We start from the raw sequence: 21,301 nt of genomic DNA on the forward strand, positions 1-21,301 counted from the left end.
TCCTGGAATTCCACAATTCTCTGATGTTCCCTCATCCTTCACATTTTTGGACAAGATTTTGTTAAACCCGAGTTTAAAATGGTTGGAATAACGGAATTAAAGCTGGAATGAAATCTTTTAATCCCAGCAGCTGCAGGAATTCTGCTGCACCTTCCCCCCATCCCAAAGCTGAGGGGTTTGTATATAAAAGTGTCAACTTTGGATTCTTCCAGGCCTGGCTCTGCTCCCTCAGATCCCTGGCATTTGGGACAGAGCCCAACCCAGAGGGAATTTGGGCTGATTTTTGGGATGAAATTCCCTAAATTCCCACACCTGGAGTGACCACCAGCACCAGAGGAGTCCACTGCAATATTTTATTTGGGAATTTACATATCCACAGGAGAGAGCAGACCACAAGTCCGACTTCTTGCTGACTTTTGAAGCAGTTTTGGGTTCTACTGGAGATGAGAAAAGAAATCGGCCTAAGATTAAAATGTCCCAAGCGAGCCAGGAAAGGGAGGAACCAGGATTTTACACAGGAACAACGACAACAAGAACGAAACAAAACAGAAAAAAAAAAATATGAAAAAAGTATAAATTAGGATGTCAGAGTCATTTTTAAAAGTGTAAGAAAACTTGCACAGGGCTCTGAGCCCCGGAGAATTAACTCTGGTTAGATTGTTAAAAGTGAAATTCCATCAAATCCTAACACCAGGCAGAAAATTCCCTCAGGAGTGCAAGTTTTTCACATTCCATCGGCTTTGCCCCCACTCCGGGCGAGATTCCTGCTTGCTCAGGGGGGTGGGACAGGGCTTTTCCCAAGGGCTTTGGTTCCAAGGAGGGTGGGAGCAGGGAGAGCTCCGCTCGAGGGAGGAGGTAGCAAGGCTTGCTTGCCCCTGGGCTCGGCTTAAATCCAGTTCCTCAGCACCAAACGAGGTTCCCCACCCTTTATCCACCCCCCCCAAAAAAAAATAAATCTAACACTGCAGTTGAAGTGAGAAATCCCAGCTTTCTGGGCAGGATTCAGTCCAGATTTCCCAGTCCCACCTGTGCCCAGGTGCCCAGCAGGGCATCAAGTGCTACCCAGGAGCTCTGGAGGAGCTTTGTGCAGGGAGGGATGCCCTCCCTCCCTGTGTGCATTGACTGTGCTGAGGACGGGGCTGTGCCCGTGGCCTGGCCACCGAGCTGTCCCCGTGTTTGTGACAGTGGAAAGGCAGAGATGGAGCTCAGGGATGGAAAAAAAATAATTTCAGGTTGGGCTGGGCGCCCCGAACCTGAAAGCAAAAAACCCTGAATGTCTCATGGAGCAGGTTTGGAGAACAGAACAAAGGCAGAAATGGTCACGTGCGAGCGAGGGCTCATTTCCACAGCGGGGAGCTGAGGGAGGGATTGCTGCCCTGGGCTGCTCCTCCTCCTCCTCCCATGGACTGTCCATAGCCCATCATTCCATTGGCTCCATAGAAGTTCATCCCAGCCATCTGCTGGGTCATCTGCAAATGGGACAGGAGAGAGGTCAGGGATGGGCCAGGACACTCCCCAAACCAGCAGAGCCCTAAAGGGGAGCAGGGTGGGGCTCCCCAGCATGGCAGGACTTCAGGGTCCTCAGATATCAGCAGGAATTTCCCCATGGAAAGGGTGGGCACGCCTTGGAATTGCCCAGGGAATTCTGGAGCCCCCAGGTATGGGAGGATTTCAGAGTTCTCAGGATATCAGCAGGAATTTCCCCATGAAAAAGGTGGTCAGTGCTTGGAATTGCCCAGGGAATTCTGGAGTCCCCAGGTATGGGAGGATTTCAGGGTTCTCAGGATATCAGCAGGAATTTCCCCATGGAAAGGGTGGTCAGGCCTAGGAATTGCCCAGGGAATTCTGGAGTCCCCAGGTATGGAAGGACTTCAGGGTCCTCAGGATATCAGCAGGAATTTTTCCATGGAAAGGGTGGTCAGGCCTAGGAATTGCCCAGGGAATTCTGGAGTCCCCAGGTATGGGAGGATTTCAGAGTTCTCAGGATATCAGCAGGAATTTCTCCATGGAAAGGGTGGGCATGCCTTGAAATTGCCCAGGGAATTCTGGAGCCCCCACCCCTGGATGTGTCCATGGGAGATGAGGTTGGGATTGGACTCAACCTCAGAATTCCTTCCCAGCCTGACCCACCCTGGGATCCTCAGGCGCTCCCACAACCCAACCAATCCCAGTTCAACCGATCCCACCCCTGCACATCCCCTCATTCCCCCCCGCTTCCCCACTCCCAGAAAACCCCTGGAAAAGCCCCCCAGGACCCCCCCCTCACCTGGGCGAGGTTCCACTGCAGCTGCTGCGCTGGCTGGACCCCGTACACGGCCTGGGGCACCACGTAGCCGGGCTGCTGGGCGCCCATCATCCCGTTGGGAACGCCCAGCACGTTGCCCACGTACCCGGCTGGGATGGCCACGGGGGCCACCATGCCAGCAGCTCCAGGCTGGGCCAGCATGCCCACGGATGGGGCCATCAAGCCCCCCATCATGCTGCTGGAAGGGGGCACTCCCGGGAAGGCGGGGTAGGGAGCGGCGGGATAGCCCAGCTGAGCCGGCGCCATGAACATCGCTCCTGGGGAAGGCAGGCAGGGAGGGAGGGGGGGAAAAACGGGTCAGTTCAGGGGCTGGGATGCCACAGCTCCAGCCACAGACTGCTGGGGATGCCCGGGCTGAGCTGCTCCTTGTGCTGCTCGCAGCTCTCAGCAAAGGTGGGGAGGGAATTTGGGCGGCGACGTGCAGGAATGGATTCCCAGTGGCAGAGGGGTGGGTTGGATTCTGGGATGGAATTCCTCCCTGATTCCCAGTGCTAAAGGGCAGGGTTGGATACTGGGATGGAATTCCTCCCTGATTCCCAGTGCTAAAGGGCAGGGTTGGATACTGGGATGGAATTCCTCCCTGATTCCCAGTGCTAAAGGGCAGGGTTGGATATTGGGATAGAATTCCTGATTCCCAGTGCTAAAGGGCAGGGTTGGATACTGGGATGGATTCCTCCCTGATTCCCAGTGCTAAAGGGCAGATTTGGGTTGGATATTGGGAAGGAAATCCTCCCTGGTTCCCAGTGCTAAAAGGGCAGATTTGGGTTGGATATTGGGATAGAATTCCTGATTCCCAGTGCTAAAGGGCAGATTTGGGTTGGATACTGGGATGGATTCCTCCCTGATTCCCAGTGCTAAAGGGCAGATTTGGGTTGGATATTGGGATAGAATTCCTGATTCCCAGTGCTAAAGGGCAGGGTTGGATACTGGGATGGATTCCTCCCTGATTCCCAGTGCTAAAGGGCAGATTTGGGTTGAATATTGGGACAGAATTCCTGATTCCCAGTGCTAAAGGGCAGGGTTGGATGCTGAGAGGGAATTCCTCCCTGTGAGGGACTGGAATGGAATTCCCAGAGAAGCTGTGGCTGCCCCATCCCAGGAAATGCCCAAGGCCAGCTTGGAGAAGGCTTGGAGCAACCTGGGATAGTGGGAAGTGCATGGCTGGAACGGGATGAGCTTCACATTCCCTTCCCACCCACCCCATCTGGGATTCCCAGGGACCACCCACATTCCCACTTCTGGAGTTTCCAGCTGCCAGGACACCCCAGCCACCCTCCCCTGGTCCCAGCTCCCTGCAGGGTTACCTTGTGCTGGCACCTGGGACGTCTGGGAGCCGTACAGGGACAGGATGGAGTCTTTGGAGAGCTGCTTCTTGCCCACTTCCTCCCCTTTGCCTCCGGGCTCCGGGAAGAGATTCAGATTCTCGGGAACGGAGCCGGCGCTTCCAGAGGTTGGCATGGAGCCAACAACCTGGGACAGAGAGACAGGATCAGGGCAAAACCCAGCACAGGGGAGAGGGGAACATCCATCCACACACAGGGATGTGCTGGGCTGGTGGAAGAGGGAGGTTCTTCAATGCAGAACAGGGAGATTTCAGGATTTAATTAAGAAATTGAGATGAAGAACATTCAGGGCAGACAGCTGATGTGTGTGGTGGAACACTGGCACAGCATTCCCAGATGTGGGAATGGAAGAGGGAGATTCTTCACTCTTCAACGTGAAACAGGGAAATTTCAGGATTAAGAAATTGAGATGAAGAACATTCAGGGCAGACAGCTGATGTGTGTTTGATGGTGAAACAGTGGCACAGCATTCCCAGATGTGGGAATGGAAGAGGGAGATTCTTCACTCTTCAACGTGGAAGAAGGAGGTTTCAGGATTTAATTAAGGGACATTTAGATGAAGGAACATTCAGGGCAGACAGCTGATGTGTGAGGTGAAACACTCCATTCCCAGATGGATTCCCCATCCCTGGAAGTGTCTGAGGCCAGGTTGGAGCACCCTGGCACAGTGCAAGATGCTCTTTGATGTCCCTTCCATGCCAAATGATGGTGTGGAGCCAATGACCTGGGACAGAGAGACAGGATCAGGGCAAAACCCAGCACAGGGGAAGGGGAACATCCATCCACACACAGGGATGTGCTGGGGTGGTGGAAGAGGGAGGTTCTTCAACGTGGAACAGGGAGATTTCAGGATTTAATTAAGAAATTGAGATGAAGCAAGGTTTAGGGCAGACAGTTCATGTGTGTGGTGGAACACTGGCACAGCATTCCCAGATGAGGGAATGGAAGAGGGAGATTCTTCATTCTTCAACGTGAAACAGGGAAATTTCAGGATTTAGTTAAGAAATTTAGATGAAGGAACATTCAGGGCAGACAGCTGATGTGTGTTTGATGGTGAAACAGTGGCACAGCATTCCCAGATGTGGGAATGGAAGAGGGAGAGTCTTCACTCTTCAACATGGAAGAAGGAGGTTTCAGGATTTAATTAAGGGGCATTTAGATGAAGAACATTCAGGGCAGACAGCTGATGTGTGTTTGATGGTGAAAGAGTGGCACAGCATTCCCAGCTGTGGGAATGGAAGAGGGAGATTCTTCATTCTTCAACGTGAAACAGGGAAATTTCAGGATTTAGTTAAGAAATTTAGATGAAGGAACATTCAGGGCAGACTGTTGATATGTGAGGTGAAACACTCCATTCCCAGATGGATTCCCCATCCCTGGAAGTGCCTGAGGTACACTGGACACCCTGGCACAGTGCAAGATGTCCCTGCCCTTTAATGTCCCTTCCATCCCAAGCGACCCCTGACACAACCAGGCTTTTCCAGGCATTCCCAGCTCACCTTCCTGGAGTCTGAGCTGGATCCCACGGATGCAAAGAGGTCCAGGTCCTTCTCCAGGCTGCTGGGCCGGCCGTTGGTGACGGGCGTTGTCACCGGAGCGTCTGCAGGGACACAGGAGTCCTGAGTGTCCCCTCTGTGCCACCACTGCCACCCCTCCCACACCCAGCCCCGACCTCCCGCATCCCTCCGGAGCTGGGAAGGGCCTGGAGCAGGATTTGGGAAGTGCCCCTGGGTTCTGTTTGTCCCACAGAGCTCCAGCTGCTCCTGAACACCACAGGATAAAGGGAAAAACATGGAAAACTCTTTCCCCAAGCAGCTCAAGCTGGATATTCCTGCAGGATTCCTGGAATTGTTCACCTGGAAGGGAAAATTAGGACTGGAACTCCTCAAATTCCCACAATTTCTGCACCAATTTCTCTTACCCAGGCCCAGCAGGTCCATGACTGGCTCAGATTTGGGGGAACTTTTCCTGGATTGCTGCGTTTCGTCCTTCTTTTGAGGCTGGGGGAAAAGAAACAACACAAATCTTATGCAGCTTTTGGGTTCACTCTGAAATGGTTTGAACAAGATTAACCCTTAGAATCCTCTTTTTTTCCCCAGTGGATTTAAGTCAAAAATAAAAGCAAAATTCTCTTTGCACTTCCAAAATGAGAATTTCAGAGTATTTCCCAGTTTTTTATTGTCCCAATAGGCTGTCAAATCCAAGCAGGCTCTAAACTAGGGAGAAGCAGCTGCTGGAGCTGGAAAAACCAGCAGGGAATAGCTGGATTCCAACCTGCACATCTGCTCAGTGTCTGGTGAGCAGAGCAAAACAAACTCCCACCAGTGACTCAGAGCACCCAGGGTGTGACTGAGGCCAGAAAAATGCTCCCAGAGCAGGCTGGAATCCCTCTGCTCTGCCTCAGGGATGGCTCCACAACTGCTCCAGGGTTTTCTTCCTGATCTTACCATTTTCACCTTCTCAAAGATGATGGGTTCCAGTTTTCTTTCTGACTCGTTGGTCCTTTTCCATTTGTCGTCCTTTTCTTTCTGTGAGGGAAAAAAATCACTGACATGAGGGAAAAAGTTCCTGATTTCACCAAGAAAAAGCTCACACCTGGTGCTGCTACTGATCTAAAACCCCTCAGATATAAAATTCCTCTGAAAAAGCTGAATTTGAGGTAAAATTTGCATTTTTCCTGCTCTGAGCAAGGAATTGGACCAGGCCCTTCCAAGATCTCCTCCAATCATTATCCCTGATTTATTGCCTCCCTCTTCCATCCACACAACTCCAAGAGGGAAAAAAATCAGGAATTTTAACAGTTTTGTTCTTTTCTTTCTATGAAGGAAAAATCACTGACATGAGGGAAGAAGTTCCCACCTGCTGCTGTTACTGACCTAAAACCCCTCAGATCTAAAATCCCTCAGAAAAACCTGAATTTGAGGTAAATGTTTGCATTTTTCTTGCTCTGAGGAAGGAATTGGACAAAACCCTTCCAAGATCTCCTCCAATGTGAGATACTCATCCACACAAACCCATCAGTGAGATGAAGAAGAGGGAAGAAAACAGGAATTTAAACCATCCAAAAAACTCCAACCCCTGAGCTCTGCTATGTCTGTGATCCTGCATTTTTTTCCTGGATAACCTGGAATATTCCCTGAATATTCCAGAATATTCTCTAAGCAAAATCCACTCAGCATCCTCAAATCTCCTCAGTGCTGGGCAGGAATTCACTCCATGAAGTGCAAGCAGCCCCGGAGAAGGGAATATTTCAATAGATATATCTCAATATTTTGTTTTAATCACAAATTGAGGCCTCCAGACTCACCCTGAAGGCGTTGATGTCGATGCTTCTGTCCATGTATTTCTTCTTCTCATATTTATCCCGGATAAAACTCTCCACAGCTCTACAGCAGCTGGTTAAGGACAAAGGATTCCAGAATAGAAGCCTTATTTGACAGGGAGGAACAAGGTACAGGCTGTAACTAAATTAAATCATTGTTTAAAGAGCATTTCCAGCAGTAACTTTCTTAAAATAATTTACTGCTGGATCCCAACTCGGTTTTTGCCCCTGGGTTATTTCAGGTTATTTCAGTGCTATAAAAAGGGAATTAAATCAGGATTTAAGCCCTTGCTGCGTTTTCTCCATTGTTTTTTTTTGTTTGCCCCAAGCATCCCCCCAGCACATTCAGATCACAGTGGTCACAGCAGGATCCTGCACCTCAAAAAGCACCTCAGGTGCCAGATGAACTCAAAAATTGATGGTGGAAAGGTGATTTTGTGGGGCTTTTTTAGGTTCACATCATTCTGTCCCTGCTTACTCAGCATTGCTGCAAGGTGGGAGTTACAGCTGAAGCATTAAAATTCCACCAGAGAATCCCAGCCTGGTTTGGGCTGGAAGGGACCCTAAATCCCTTGGGCAGGGGCACCTTCCACTATCCCAGGCTGCTCCAAGCTCCATCCAGCCTGGGGACACTCCCGGGGATGGGGCAGCCACAGCTTTTTTGGGAAATCTGTTCCAGCCCCTCCTCACCCTCAAGGGGAGGAATTCCTTCCCAAAATCCCACCTCTCCCTGCCCTCTGGCAGGAATCCACCCCCCTTCTCTCTCCATCTCCCTTGCAGCTCCTTCAGGTCCTGGAAATCCACAATTAGGTCTCCATGGAGCCTTTGGAATACTCAGCACTTTGGAAAACCAAACCCTCCAGTTCCCTCCAAAACCTTCAGCTTTTGGGTTCACTCTGAAACGTCACCCTTTTTCCAGTGGGATTTTTTTCCATTCCAGTGCATTTTTTTTTCCATTTAAGCCAAAAATAAAAGCAAAATTCTCTTTGCTCTTCCAAAATGAGAATTTCGGAGTGAATATTTCCCAGTTTTTCCTTGTCCCAAGAGGCTGTCAAATCCAAGCAGGCTCTAAACCAGGGAGAAGCAGCCTTTGGTGCTGTGGTGACCTTGGTGTCCCAGATCTCCACCCCAATCCCTTCATTCCCATTCCCTGCCCAAGGGAACAACTTCTCCTTCAGGGAGGTTTAACCACACAGCTCCAGGATGGAAATCTCCATGGAATTTCCATGTTTTTCCAGGGAAAAAAAAAAAAAAGGATGCTGGTCTGTCTGGGGCCTCCGGAAGTTCTCGGGCAGGTAGGCTTCGTAGAGACGATTGGCTTTGCCATTCCCCATCTCCTGCACGCACTGAAATCCAAAAAAACTCCTTGAAATTTTCCTTCCCCAGGCATGAAAGCTCTCCCACAACATCCCAGGCTGCCAGGGAAGAGAAATCCAGGGAAGGGAGATGCTCCTGAAAGCCACTCTTCACCCCCAGGGGATGCTGAGGCAGCTGCTCCAATCCCCTCCCATCCCTTTTGCCAATTCTAAGCAATTTTTAGCCCAAGGCAGGATAAATATCCTGCTAGCAACCCAAAATCCCTCTGGAAGGAGAGGTGGGAAGCACCTCCAGGGAAGCAGGGATTGGTAATTTAAGAGACCAGCAGCTCCTTGAGCTTTGCTCTCTGCTGTTTGTCCAGCCTGGAATGAGGACATTTTATTGTTCTTTTCCCTCCCAACCTATCTCAGCTGGAATTTTCTTCCTCCTCCACTTCTCCCATTTTTTTTTTTTGGGCTATCCTGGCTTGGTTTATTTAAAAAAACCCCTCAGTGTTTTACCCCAGCCCTCACCTGGATCTGTTCCTGTGTCCACTGGTCGAGGTTGACAGATTTGACCCTGGATATGTGAACTCCCAGGTTCCTGTGGATCCCAGCACAGCGGATGCAGATGAACACCCCAATATTCCAGGACGCCCATCGTGGCCCTGGGAAGAGACAGAAAAGTGTTTCCCACCAATCCAACCCTTTTTTCTTTTTTTTTTTTGACTGGAGCAACTGGGAAACTGCACCAAGTGAACTGGGATTGAGGACTTTGGAGTCTCATCCAGGCTGGAAACTGGAATTCCACATCAGGAGGATGCTCCCAATTGGTATCCTTGGGGATTTATTGCCTCCCTCTTCCATCCACACAAACCAAACAGCTCCAAGAGGAAGAGGAAAGAAATCAAGAACTTAAACAATTTTGTTGTCCTTTTCTTTCTATGAGGGAAAAAGTTCCTGATTTCACCAAGAAAAAGCTCACACCTGGTGCTGCTACTGATCTAAAACCCCTCAGATCTAAAATCCCTCAGGAACAGCTGAATTTGAGGCAAAATTTGCACTTTTCCTGCTCTGAGCAAGGAACTGGATAAAACCCTTCCAAGATCTCCTCCAATCATTATCCCTGCAGATTTATTGCCTCTCTCTTCCATCCACACAAGAAGAGGCAGGAAAACAGGAATTTAAACCACCCCAAAAAAAAAACCTCCAACCCCCTGAGCTCTGCCATGCCTGTGATCCTCCTTTTTTTTTTTTTCTTCCTCGTTAACTCAGCTCCAGAATATTCCCTACAGAAAAAAAACCAAAACCCAAAAACAAAATAAAAAAACCACCCCAAAACAAAACAAACAAACAAAAAAAACACCAAAAAAAACCAAAAAAAAACAAAAAAAAACCCCAAAAAATACCACCAAAAAAAACCCAAAAAAACCCAAAACCCATTCAGCATCTTCCAATCTCCTCAGTGCTGGGCAGAAATTCCCAGCTGAGCCAGGACCAAGCACTGAGCCCAGGATTTTGTCCCAAAACCAATCCCAGCCCAAGCAATGATCAGTTCACTCCAGTTTCCACAGCTCTGCTGGACATTATTTGCTTTTCCTGGGTCAGAACAAAAGAAAGGTATTGGCTAAGGTCAGACATTCCTGGTTTTCATGCAGGACAGCTCCAAGGTGTGGTTGGGAGATCATGCCAAGGATAAAAAAAACATCCACAAGGGAAAGATTAAGGAGCTCAGACGGACTCAGTGCACCCAGGAATGCCAGCAGGGCACACAGAGATCCACAGGAATTCCCTCCCCTCTCCCAGCCATGCCAGACCCTCAATCCTGCTGATAAATATTTTAGGAATGTATTAAAATTAAACCCTCTGCTCCCAGCACAAACTGGTGTCCCGGTGCATGAGAAACTGGGAAAACACAGAATTAGGGATCCAAGAGCCTCCACCAGCCCTTTTTTCCAGGCATTCTTCTGGATGATGAAGAGTTATCCTGCTTTTCTTGCCACAGCTAAAATAGCAGAGCCTCAAGTTAATGAGAGGGAGGTGGGAGGGGGAAGAGGGGGAAAGTGTAATTTCAAAGCCCTAAAAAAGCAGTGCTGTAGTTGAGATGCTGTTAACAGTTTAATTCCTATTCCTGAAGAAAGCCTGGAGCATCCTGAGGGATTTGGAGTTGATAAATGTACTCAGGGACCCTTCCAGAGCACAGCTATCCAACCTCTAACAGGTAACTCCAGCACCTCTTCCAGGGAATTCAATTAAAAATGCCTTTATTAAGTTTTCTGGCCTTTCCTGCCATTATTTGCTGCTTTTTCCCTCTCCAGGAGTGGCCTTTGGGAATGATAGCAATTTAATGGAGCTGAGAAATTCACTTCCCCAGACACCCTTGCCTACACCTCAGTCCCATTATTACCTCCCTTATTATCAAAGCAAACCCCACAACTTCAGCACCACCTGAACATGCCCAAAAAATGGGAATCAAACCCTTGGCCAGGATCCTTCCTGTGATTTCTACACGGAATTCTCCCCCAGGGCTCTAACGTGAGACTGCTGGAAGGATTATCATGAGATTCAAGGTTAGATTTAAACTCCAGATAAATTTAGCCTTGATAGGACTAAAAGGATTAACGGGCAGCTCCTGGAGTAATCAGCTCACTGGGTTTGTCACATGGACCAGCTCAAGCCACCACAACCTCCCACTGAAACATGACTCAGGGGTAGTGTCACACCCTCCTCTGCTCCAGTGTCCCCTCAGGGGTCTGGGACAGCCAGGGAGCCACAGCTGGAATGTGCTGCAGCTCCTAAATCCGAGTTCTGGGAGAGCCAAGATGCAGCAGCTTCATTATATTTAAATAAAAATGAGTATTTAGGGCTTTTGGACCCCTCCCAGCAATAAACACATTATACAACCAGGGGGGAGCTGCTCCCTGGGGAGATTCCAGCTGGGATTTGGGTGTCCTTGCACAGCCACAAGGTGCTGCAGGGAAGGTTCCACCAAATTCTATTTATATAACCAGTATGTAAGTACAGCAGAAAGAAGTTATCCTGCATGCTGAAATTAGTTTACAGACAGTTTTTAAAGAAAAGAGGTAGGTTTCATTAAATTATTGTGGGCTATTATTTGTCTATATCTATTATTTCATTTTGGTTGTTTATTGCTTAAATGATTAATCACACTCTGATCTCTTTTTTTTCTTAGCCAACTGCACCTATAATATGTGAGTTCTTGACAATGATGGCAGTGTGTCACACAGCAGTTCCAGAAAGAGAAGGTGATAAAATTATACATCAAACCTGCAGGGAATGGAGGATTTGGGGGATGTGGGGTTGGTTTTTTGCAGGGCCAGGGCACAGATTGTGAGCCCAGCAGCTCAGGGCTCTGCTCTGTCACAGGAGGGACTCAGAGCCACACAGGGAGGAAATCTGGATTTTCCAAAATGCTCCCTGAGCCTGCAGCCACAGCAAGCCCTGGTGGGGTCAGGTTGGATCCAACATCCCCTTCCCAGACACCCAGCTTAACCAAACCAACACTTTAACCTTCAAATGCCTTCTAAAAATGTTCTTTTAAAACGTCTCATAAAGCCCTGAGGTTGTGGGAGGGGGGAAGGGTTTGGTGCAGATGTAAACAACCTCCCACTTCCCTCTCTGGAGGGAACACACTGGAACATCTCCCACTAAAAATCTCCCTGCAAGTGCCCAGCGGCTCTGATTTTGCTTTTTAGGGCTTTTTGCAGGCATTTCCCCAGGGTTTCACAGCTCTTTTCAAGGTGACTTGATTCGAAAAAGCTCCAGGTAGCATTTCCAGATGTGACTTTCACCCTGTGCTGCTGCTTTTCACTTCCCCAAAACCCAACCCCAGCTCAGACTCTGCAGCAGCTTCAGTGATAAAAGGGGAAAAAAGCCTGGGTTGGAGTTTAGGGGAATATTTTTCTGAGAAAAAATGGGTTTATATCAATAAATAACAACAGGGCAGCTTTAATCAGTACTGCTGAGCTGCCTGGGGGAATTATCACCCCTCACAAAAGTGGGCACACCCTGACACCCACTAATTGAGAACAGGGGCACCTCACCCTCCTGGCTCAGGAAATTATGCATTTATCTCCCAGAGGGCTGAGGACAAGGCCAACAGAAACATTCAGCTCCTTAAACCGCTAAAAAAATTTGTTTCTTGCATGAATCCTCTGGTTGATGTTCTAAAATCAATTCCCCTGAGGCTGAGGCCCTCAGAGCCACTAGGCCAAAATGGAAACCCCATTCCCACAGGGAAAATTGGGAGTTTCCTCCTGTGACCACCAGTGCCAGCCTTGCCTGGTGCTGCCACCACTTCTGCCTCAGCTTGATGACGATTTTATGATGCTAAATGTCTCAGCATTTAGGATGATTTTAACATCCATGGAAAGCAAAGCCACCTGGCACCAACCCTGCTCTGCTCAAGTTCATGGAGCTTCACCTCAGGCCTGCACAAATCCCTCCTGGATTGAAGGAAACATCAATTTGGAGTAAGAATCCCAACATTTTTCAGAGCCTGGATGCCCACTGAGCTCTGGCACAAGATTTGGGTTGGCTCAGACACCTTTGGGATGCACTCCCAGCCTGGCAGGGGCTGCAGGAGCACCAGGAACCCCAAAGCATCCCTTGCTCAGTGAATCTGCATTCCCATTTTCCCTGAACACCGAGTGCATTCCCCAGGGAGGAGGATCCAGCAGGGATCCAGTGCCCAGCTCGTGCTCCAGGAGACAATTCCAGAGCCTGTTTTACATCCCAGCCTGTCAAAATAAACTCCACATACCAAGCTGCTCGTGCCAGCTCCAGTCGCCATCTAAGCCCTGCTCATTAATGCTCCAAGGGCTGCTGAATGATCTGAATGACTGAAAAGGATCCTAATTCCCTTTAAAACCCCCAGCCTAATTCCCTTTTCAACTCCCAGCCTGAGGAGCCTGCTCCAAACGAGTCACTTGCTCCAAGTTCACACCCTGGAGTGGTTTTAATTGGTTTTAATTGAGAAATCCCAAGGGGATTCACTCCTCACCCTTTACTCAGGCACCAAATTCTGGCCCAAGCTCCTGAGGCAACTTTTTTTGCTGTAATAACTCTGCAGAAAGCATTTAAAAATAAACCAGGATTCACTCCTCACCCTTTATTCAGGCACCAAATTCTGGCCCAAGCTCCTGAGGCAACTTTTTTTGCTGTAATAACTCTGCAGAAAGCATTTAAAAATAAACCAGGAGCTGGCTGCAAAACCACAGCTCCTTGGAAAAGGAAGAGCAGGGGGAAAAAAAAAAAAAAGAGCTGCTACCATGGCAAGGATTGAGGGAGCATCACAATGGAGAGCCTGATGAAATATTCCCAGTGGAAATGAGCAGATTCCAGGGAAATGTGGCCTCATGCATGGGTCCCAAAGCTGCTCCATGGCTGTCTGTGGAAAAGGGATGTGGGGAATTCTCCCTGGAGCAGGAGAATCCCTGCCAGGGGATATCCACACCCTCAGCTTTTCACCAGGGAAAAAATTCCTCGAGTCCAAGCTGAATAATCCTCTTTTTTTTTTTTTTTTGCAGAGTCAAAGGAGGAAAGAACTCAGGAGCCAAGAGGTTCCTCTGCCTTGTGGTTTCCTTGTTCTGGGAAGAAATTGCTCAAGGATTTAGTGCCATTCATGCTGCTCAGAGCTGTGACAAAGCCTCTCTTGCACAACAACTTCCTCTGCTCTTTGCTGGAAATGGCTGTTCTGCACCTCCAGGGCTTGGGGGAACCAAAGGAAACTCTAAAAACCCACTTCAGTCAGCTCCAAGACCTCTAAATGATGTTATTTAGTTATTAACACTATTAATAACTGAGCTGAGCGTGGATCCTGCTGCAGGGATCAGGGATCCACCTCGGATTTGGGATTAATCCCTGCTGCCCTCCCAGATTTAGGGCCAGACTGAGGGATTTGTGCAGCTCTCGGGGGATGCTAAAGCCAGACCCTCACTTTAACACCCACAAAAGGTGTCTGATAAAAATCTACACCTGATCAAGTAGTTTAATCACCCAAAAATTCAGCTTTATACCATCCTTTGAAAGAAGAAAGGCCTGTTTGAGAGTTTTATTTTGCTTTTTTTTTCTTCCCCTCACAGTAATTACAGGCCTCAACCATATTTTGCAAGAAAAACAAAGATGCTGGCTCTGATTTCTGCCAGAAAATCTTCCAGTTTAGCAAAAAATATCTAACATTTGAGGGCCCTGTGGCCTTGAAGCCCAAGATTTGTGTGGTTTTGGGTAAAAATGAGCAGTTTATCACTGCTACCATCGTGTTCTTTGAAGTGCAGGTGCAGGTGGAGGAAATGAAAATTTCTGTGAGCAGCAGGGTGGGGCTTTCCTGCTGCTGCAGAAAGGGGTGGTTGTTCCTTCAGTCAATGAAAAGGTGACAGGGACAATTTCAAGCAGTGCTATCACCAGAATCCATGAAAAACAACCGGGTGACATCAACACTGATGGTGACACAGCTTAAAAATATAAATATATAACAAAAAAATCAGTCAATTCCGCAATCCATGGACTTCCTGTGGCATCATTTTTGAGTCAAAACCACACATCAGCCAATCCTGGAAATTGCAGATTCCAGGGAGGCCTGAATTTCCATGAAATGCAAATAATTTAGGTGATAGGTGCACCTGTAAACAGAGCAGCAGGGTGGAAGCCCTCCCATCACTAAGTTGATTTTTGATGCTGTAAATAGAATTTTGCTGCTTTTTAAGATGTTTTTAATGTGCCACTTGGTGTTGAAAATATTTAAACTCTGGTTTTTAATTTAATTTGAGTTGGGGATGTTTTAGAAGCCACCTAGTCCTTAAAAAAGCTCTGAGCAGAGGAAGGTCCTGGGTCAGTTTTTGATGGATTGAGAATTTTTTCAGCATCTAGAGCTGAACATGATAATCATAATAATATTAATTAATATCTTAATTATAATAATACTGATTTTCAGTCTCATGAGCTAAACATCCCTTGAAACTCCTAGGGAAAGGGGCAGGAAGGAGTGCCACATATTGCCAAAAATAGAGAAAAACCAATTTATTAAGGCCCAGGTAAATCCAGCCTCGCACTCACTGCTCCAAGCTCACGACAGCTCCTCCTAAAAGCTCCAATTTTGTCCCAGATTTCCTGGGACACGGGGAACAATCACAACCAGGGACCAACCTGAAGGAGCCCCGAGCTATTCCTGACTTTTTGCTCCGTTTCAAGACCTACTTTGCATTTTGGAGCAGAGCTCCCTTTGCACTGCAGCTGCCATTCCTTACATAACTCCTGGCAGTTTCTATAGGAACAAACTTTACTCCAGCTGGGAATCACATGGCTTTTTTTTTTTTGGGGGGGAGCTTTCTTTTCCCACCTCCAGAGGTGGGGCAGCACGGAGAGCCCAGGTGCTGCTGCTCCGAGGATTATCCCTATTTCTGGCAGGTGTAGGGCCACAGATCCAAGTGTGACTCAGAGCTCTGCTTAAAAGGGATCTTCCTACAACTAATTCCACACTAAATCCCTGTTGGGAACACTGATGCTTTTTTCCCCTTGCTTGAGTGGGAAGTTACAGCTCCAGGCAGGCTCAGGGTGGACAGAGCTGTGTCCTCTGCCAGTTTTACCCTGCTGAGGTGAAGATCCCAGGGGGATAAAGTGAATTTCAGAGCATTTCCACTCCCTTTGTGCACAAAGCTCTCAGATCTGAATTGGGAAGAGCAGAAAAGCAGAATAATGGAAGATCCCAGGATATTGTGGCTGCAGCTGAGGATTCAAATGAACACACAACCCACATGGATCCCTCTGGCAAGACTCCCTGGCCTAAGGCTGAGCTTTCTCCTCATCCCAGATTTCCTAAGCTGAGCTGAGCAGCTCCAGCCCCTCCACTTTGGGTTTTTGAAGGCACAGGCTGCACCACTCCCCCTCCACCAGCACTGCCATCCTGATTCTCCTTCCTCCCATGCAGCTGTTCCAGCAGCTATTTAAAAAGTTCCTCTTGGAATTGCTCTGCCTGCAAAGGAAATTCAGCTGCAGCTCAAGAGGCTGCTGGAGGAGGAGGAGTTGAGTCACGCAGATTTTCGGGAATATTTGGTTTGGATTAACAAGAGTTAGGCTGGACTAAAGCAGCTCCCCCATAAAATAATTCCCAAATTCCACTAGAAATCAGCCTCCCCATACCACCTACTCCACCCCAAGCTTCTCCCCCTTCCCATCCCATATTTACCCACCTCTGGGCAGGGATTTCCCCAATCTGACACCTTTTTTATTTTTTACTGAAGAATGAAACCTGGATTTATGCCAGCAGCACCATCCAATCCCTCGGGACACAAGGGATGGGTTTAGGCCTGGAACCCACGGATCTCACAAGACAAAGGGATGAAGGGAAGAGCCAGACAAAGCAGGGGGAGCACAGGGCAACCTGAACCTCTGGGCAGCTCCCGCTGCGACGTCAGCACCCCGGGGTCCACGGAGCCTGCTGGATGGGACTGCAGAGCAGAGGGAAGACTTGGGGAGAAGGAGAGAACCAAACACAATTAGCTGGGGGTGAAAATCAGCTGCAGGGGCAGCAATGAGTCCACTCGGTGTCGCTCAGTGGGAATTTTCCAAATCCCGACGGAGATTTCACCTCATCCCTCCCTCCCTCCCTCAGCCAAGCCAGCTCCAGGCTGCCACATTCCAAGCAGGGAATGTGCTGCTGGATGCTCAGCTCAGGGTGTGCAGCAGCCCTGTTATCTCTCAGACACACACAAAGGGAGCAGCAGCACCACAGCACCCTTGGAATGGCAGCAAGCAGCAAAAATCCCACCTGCCCAGTGCTGCTCTCTCCAGGTGGTTTTTCCAAGTGATTCCCACAGCAAAGACCTCCAAGGAGAGGATCAGAACTCAGCAGTGCCCACCCTGCCCTGCCTCAGCTCTCCCAGTTCCCCCAAACACGAGGCTAGCAACAAAAAGAGGAAGAGAGTGGAGAGATTTCACCCAATTTCCTGCCAAACAAGAGCTCTGAGCGAGGTTTGCTGCAGCAGCAGCAAAACCACCCTGAGATTTCACAGAATCTCACACTGCCTCGGGTGGGAAGGACCTTAAAGCTCATTTAATTCACCTCTGCCATGGGCAAGGACACTTCCCACTACCCCAGGCTGCTCCGGTCCCTGCTTTGCTTCCAGAAACCCCTGGAAGTGCTGAGGGCAGCAGCTGGAGCCACCCCGGGCTCCTTTCCATGGGCAGAGAGCAATGGTGAAGGTATTCCAGCAGGAACAGCAGGACTTGTGTGGCATCAGGGCTGGGAGAGCCCCACGTTCTCCAAAAATACCAAAACTGCCCCAGAAGTGCAGGAATTCCTTGGAGTTCTGGGCAGAGACAGCTCCAGTCATCAAAACTGCCCCAAAAGTGCAGGAATTCCTTGGAGCTTCAGGCAGAGACAGCTCCATTCACTAAAACTGCCCCAAAAATGCACAATTCTCCCTGGAACTCTGGGCAGAGACAGCTCCTGTGGCACCACGTTGATCAAAAGTACCAAAACTGCCCCAAAAATGCAGCAAATCCCTGGAACCCTGGGCAGAGACAGTTTCATTCACCAGAACTGGCCCAAAACTGCAGGAATTCTCCTTGAAGCTCTGAGTAGAGACAGGTCCTGTGGCACCACGTTGATCAAAAGTCCCAAAACTGCAGGAATTCATTGGAGCTTCAGGCAGGGAGAGCTCCATTCACCAAAAACACCAACACTGCCCCAAAACTGCAGCAATTCTCCCCAGAACTCTGGGCAGAGACAGCTCCATTCACCCAAACTGCTCCAAATCTTCAGGAATTCCCTGAAACTCTGGCTAGAGACAGTTTCATTCACCAAAACTGCCACAAAAATGCACAATTCTCCCTGGAACTCTGGGCAGAGACAGCTCCCGTGGCACCACGTTGATCAAAAGTACCAAAACTGCCCCAAAAGTGCAGGAATTCCCTGGAGCTCTGGGCAGAGCCAGCTCCCATGGCCACACGTGCCCTGGAGGAGGAGATTTCCCACTTCCAGGAATCTCATTAGTGCAGGGGGTAATTAGTGGCTGAGATAAGTGGGGACAGCCCCAGCCTGCTCTCCAGGATTGGAGCAATCCCTGCTCCCAGCCAGGAGCAGCTTCCAGCTTTGGAAAGGCTCAACTCCTCACCAGAGCTTCATTATAATGCTAATAATTAATTAATTAGAACCCTGCACTTCCAGGACGTGCTGTGACCAGGAGAAGCTCCACCACCCCGAGCTGTGGGGTTGAATTGATTCCCATTTTGGTGGAATTTGCTCTCTCCCAGGCCTGGGCTGAGATAAAGGAGCTATTTCTGCCCTTGGGGCTGGCAGGAGGTGCCAGGAGATAAAGGGTTGGCACAGGGAGAGGAACATCCTGATCCCACCTTCATCCCAAAGCCAGGTGTGCTCCAGGCAGGTGGGAAGGATGAGGCTATTGTGGTTTGGGGTGAAAAGAAATCATAATTATCTAATTTTTAACACTGTCCAAGGGGGCTGTGCAGTTTTGGAGGTCACGCTGAGGTGAGCAGGCCCTTTGTTTACAGATGGATTTGGCCAATCCCTCCTCCAAGTTCAATTCCAGCAGCTCTTGGGAAACGAGGCTCAAGTCCAGATCTCCAAGAGATTATGGCAGCTCATTAAAACAGGATTTTGGGCAACTTTAACTCTTTTGCTGCAGGAAAACAAAGCAGGGGACAAGGAACAGTTTTATTCCTTTGTTTTATCCTCTGGAATTGAAACATTTCCTCTCTCAGGGTCATAACACACCTTGGAATCAGAAAAACACGGAATTGTTTGGGTTGGGAGGGACCTCGAAGCTCCTCCTGTCCTTTCCACTATCCCAGGCTGGCCTTGAACAATTCCAGAGATGGGGCAGCCACAGATTCCAACCTCACAGGGAAAATCAAGGTGGGAAAGGAGGACAATTCCACAAAAATGTGGAATTCCTCACCGGGGTGAGGTGACAGCTCCTTCCCTGCGCTGGCATTCCAGCCCCAGGTGACAGGACGTGACTCCCCAGCTGGAATTCCCTCAATCCCACAGCCCCGGCTTTTCCAGGTCCCTCCTCTTCCCCCCTTGCAGGAGAGGCCCCCCACCCCACTCTGGGGTGTTTCCCGGGATTCCCACGGGAGATTTGGGGCCGTTCCCTCCCCAGCTCCCTTCGGCTTCCAGAGGCTCCTCCCGGTGCGACCCGCACCAAACCCAGCTGGGCTGCGGCCAAAATTTGGGGGTTTTCAGCTGAAAACCACCGGGTTCCTTCGCCCAAAAGCCCCCTGCTGTGCCCCCAAAACCACGGCGTTCTCTCCCCCAAAACCACCGGGTTCTTTTCCCCAAAACCACCAGGTTCTTCCTCTCAAACCACGGAGTTCTTTCCCCCAAAACCACCGGGTTCTTTCCCCCCAAACCACCGGGATCTTTCCCCCAAAACCACCGGGATCTTTCCCCCAAAACCACCCTATTCTCCCTCTCAAACCACCGGAATCTTTCCTCCAAAACCACCGGGATCTTTCCCTCAAACCACCCTATTCTCCCTCTCAAACCACGTTGTTCTTTCCCCCAAAACCACCGGGTCCTTTCCCCCAAAACCACGGGGTTCTTGCCCCAAAAACCACCCTGTTCTCTGCCCCAAACCCACTCTCTTCTCTGCCCTAAATCCACCCCGTTCTTGGCCCCAGACCCATCCTGTTCCCTACCCCCAGCCCCCCCGCTCTTGTCCCCAAACCCCCCCGTTCTTGCCCTCAGACCCAGCCCGTTCTTGCCCCCAAACCCAGCCCGTTCTTGCCCTCAGACCTAGCCCGTTCTTGCCCCCAAACCCAGCCCGTTCTTGCCCCCAAACCCAGCCCGTTCTTGCCCCCAAACCCGCCGGTTCTTGCCCCCAAACCCAGCCCGTTCTTGCACCCAGACACCCCCGTTCTCTGCCCCAAACCCCCCCGTTCTTGCCCCCAGCCCCCGCAAACCCCCATAACCGCCGGGGCAGCACCGTTGTCCCCCCGCCACCACCGCAGCGCTCCCCTCTGGCGGAAACACCGCGCTGCCCACCCGCAGCACACCGAGCCGGGGCCGCCCGCCCCTCGGGGGAGCGCGCACACCGGAGCGCACCGAGCGGCGAGGCCGGCGGGGAGCGGGGCGGGCACCGAGGGGGCGCATCCGGCGCGGCGCGGGCTCAGCAGGCCCCGCCGCCCACCCGCGCTACCTTTGGCCTGGCAGTCGGCGCAGAACTTGTTCTCGTCCTCGGCCAGCAGCCCGGCCAGCACCGCCTGGTAGCGCTCCACGTCCCGCACCGATTTTCCCGTCATGGCGCGGCCGGCGCTGCCCGCCCGCGGGTCACGGCCGGCCCGCCCGCTTCCTGCTTCCGCTATGGGCGGGGCTGCCGCCGGGGGAGGAGCCAATCAGCGCCGGCCCCGCGCGGCAACGCCTCCCCCGCGCGCCGCCGGCGCTGGGCGGTGATTGGTTGCGGCGCGCGGGAGGAAGCCAATAGGGAGAGAGGGGAGGGGCCAGCGGGGTTATGAATGGGGAGGGTCACGTGATGAGAGTGGGAGGCAATTGGGGGGGACAATGGGGGACAATGGGGCGGGGGGGGGGGGGGGGACACAGGGGGCGGAGGTGACAGCCGGGAGGTTTGTGGGGGGCTGGAGGGGGGTGCTGGGGTGCTGGGTGGGGGTTTGGGGGGGCTCAGAGGGGCTGGGTGGGGGATTTTGGGGGGCTCAGAGGGGCTGGGTGGGGGATTTTGGGGGGCTCAGGGGTGTTGGGTGGAGGATTTTGGGGGTTTGAGGGGGATTCAGAGGGGCTGGGTGGGAGATTTTGGGGGCTCAGAGGGGCTGGGTGGGGGATTTTGGGGGGCTCAGGGTGCTGGGATGCTGGGTGGGGGTTCGGGGGTGTGGGGTTTTGGAGGCTCAGAGGTGCTGGGTATGGTGTTGGGGGGGATTCAGGGGTGCAGAGGTGCTGTACGTGGGATTTGGGGGGCTCAGGGATGCTGGGTTGGGGATTTTGGGGGCTCAGGGGCGTTGGGTGGAGGATTTTGGGGGTTTGGGGGGGATTCAGAGGGGCTGG

The 21,301-nt window shown here is 50.7% G+C and overlaps 1 protein-coding gene across 1 annotated transcript; it reads right to left on the bottom strand.

Moving 5' to 3' along the window:
• Positions 1 to 339: 339 nt before the first annotated feature.
• On the bottom strand, positions 340 to 20,606 carry SMAP2 (small ArfGAP2). Its single transcript, XM_064398201.1, has 10 exons — positions 20,445 to 20,606; positions 8,800 to 8,933; positions 8,231 to 8,316; positions 6,956 to 7,034; positions 6,096 to 6,176; positions 5,570 to 5,648; positions 5,148 to 5,248; positions 3,610 to 3,775; positions 2,267 to 2,562; positions 340 to 1,469 (listed from the first exon to the last, which is right to left on the bottom strand). The coding sequence occupies exons 1-10, from the start codon at positions 20,545 to 20,547 to the stop codon at positions 1,338 to 1,340; spliced, it is 1,257 nt and encodes a 418-aa protein (XP_064254271.1). The 5' UTR covers positions 20,548 to 20,606; the 3' UTR covers positions 340 to 1,337.
• Positions 20,607 to 21,301: the final 695 nt, after the last annotated feature.

This window comes from Passer domesticus, chromosome 24, assembly GCF_036417665.1.
Source record: "Passer domesticus isolate bPasDom1 chromosome 24, bPasDom1.hap1, whole genome shotgun sequence".
Classification (NCBI taxonomy): Eukaryota; Metazoa; Chordata; class Aves; order Passeriformes; family Passeridae; genus Passer; species Passer domesticus.

Excerpts from the sequence above, each read along its gene's own strand:
- SMAP2 (XM_064398201.1), bottom strand. The coding sequence starts at position 20,547 with ATGACGGGAAAATCGGTGCGGGACGTGGAGCGCTACCAGGCGGTGCTG. Across the intron at positions 7,035-8,230 it reads CGGAGGCCCCAGACAGACCA|AGCTGTGGAGAGTTTTATCC; the intron begins GCATCCTTTTTT and ends CAGCTGCTGTAG. Across the intron at positions 6,177-6,955 it reads TCGACATCAACGCCTTCAGG|AAAGAAAAGGACGACAAATG; the intron begins GTGAGTCTGGAG and ends TTTCCCTCACAG.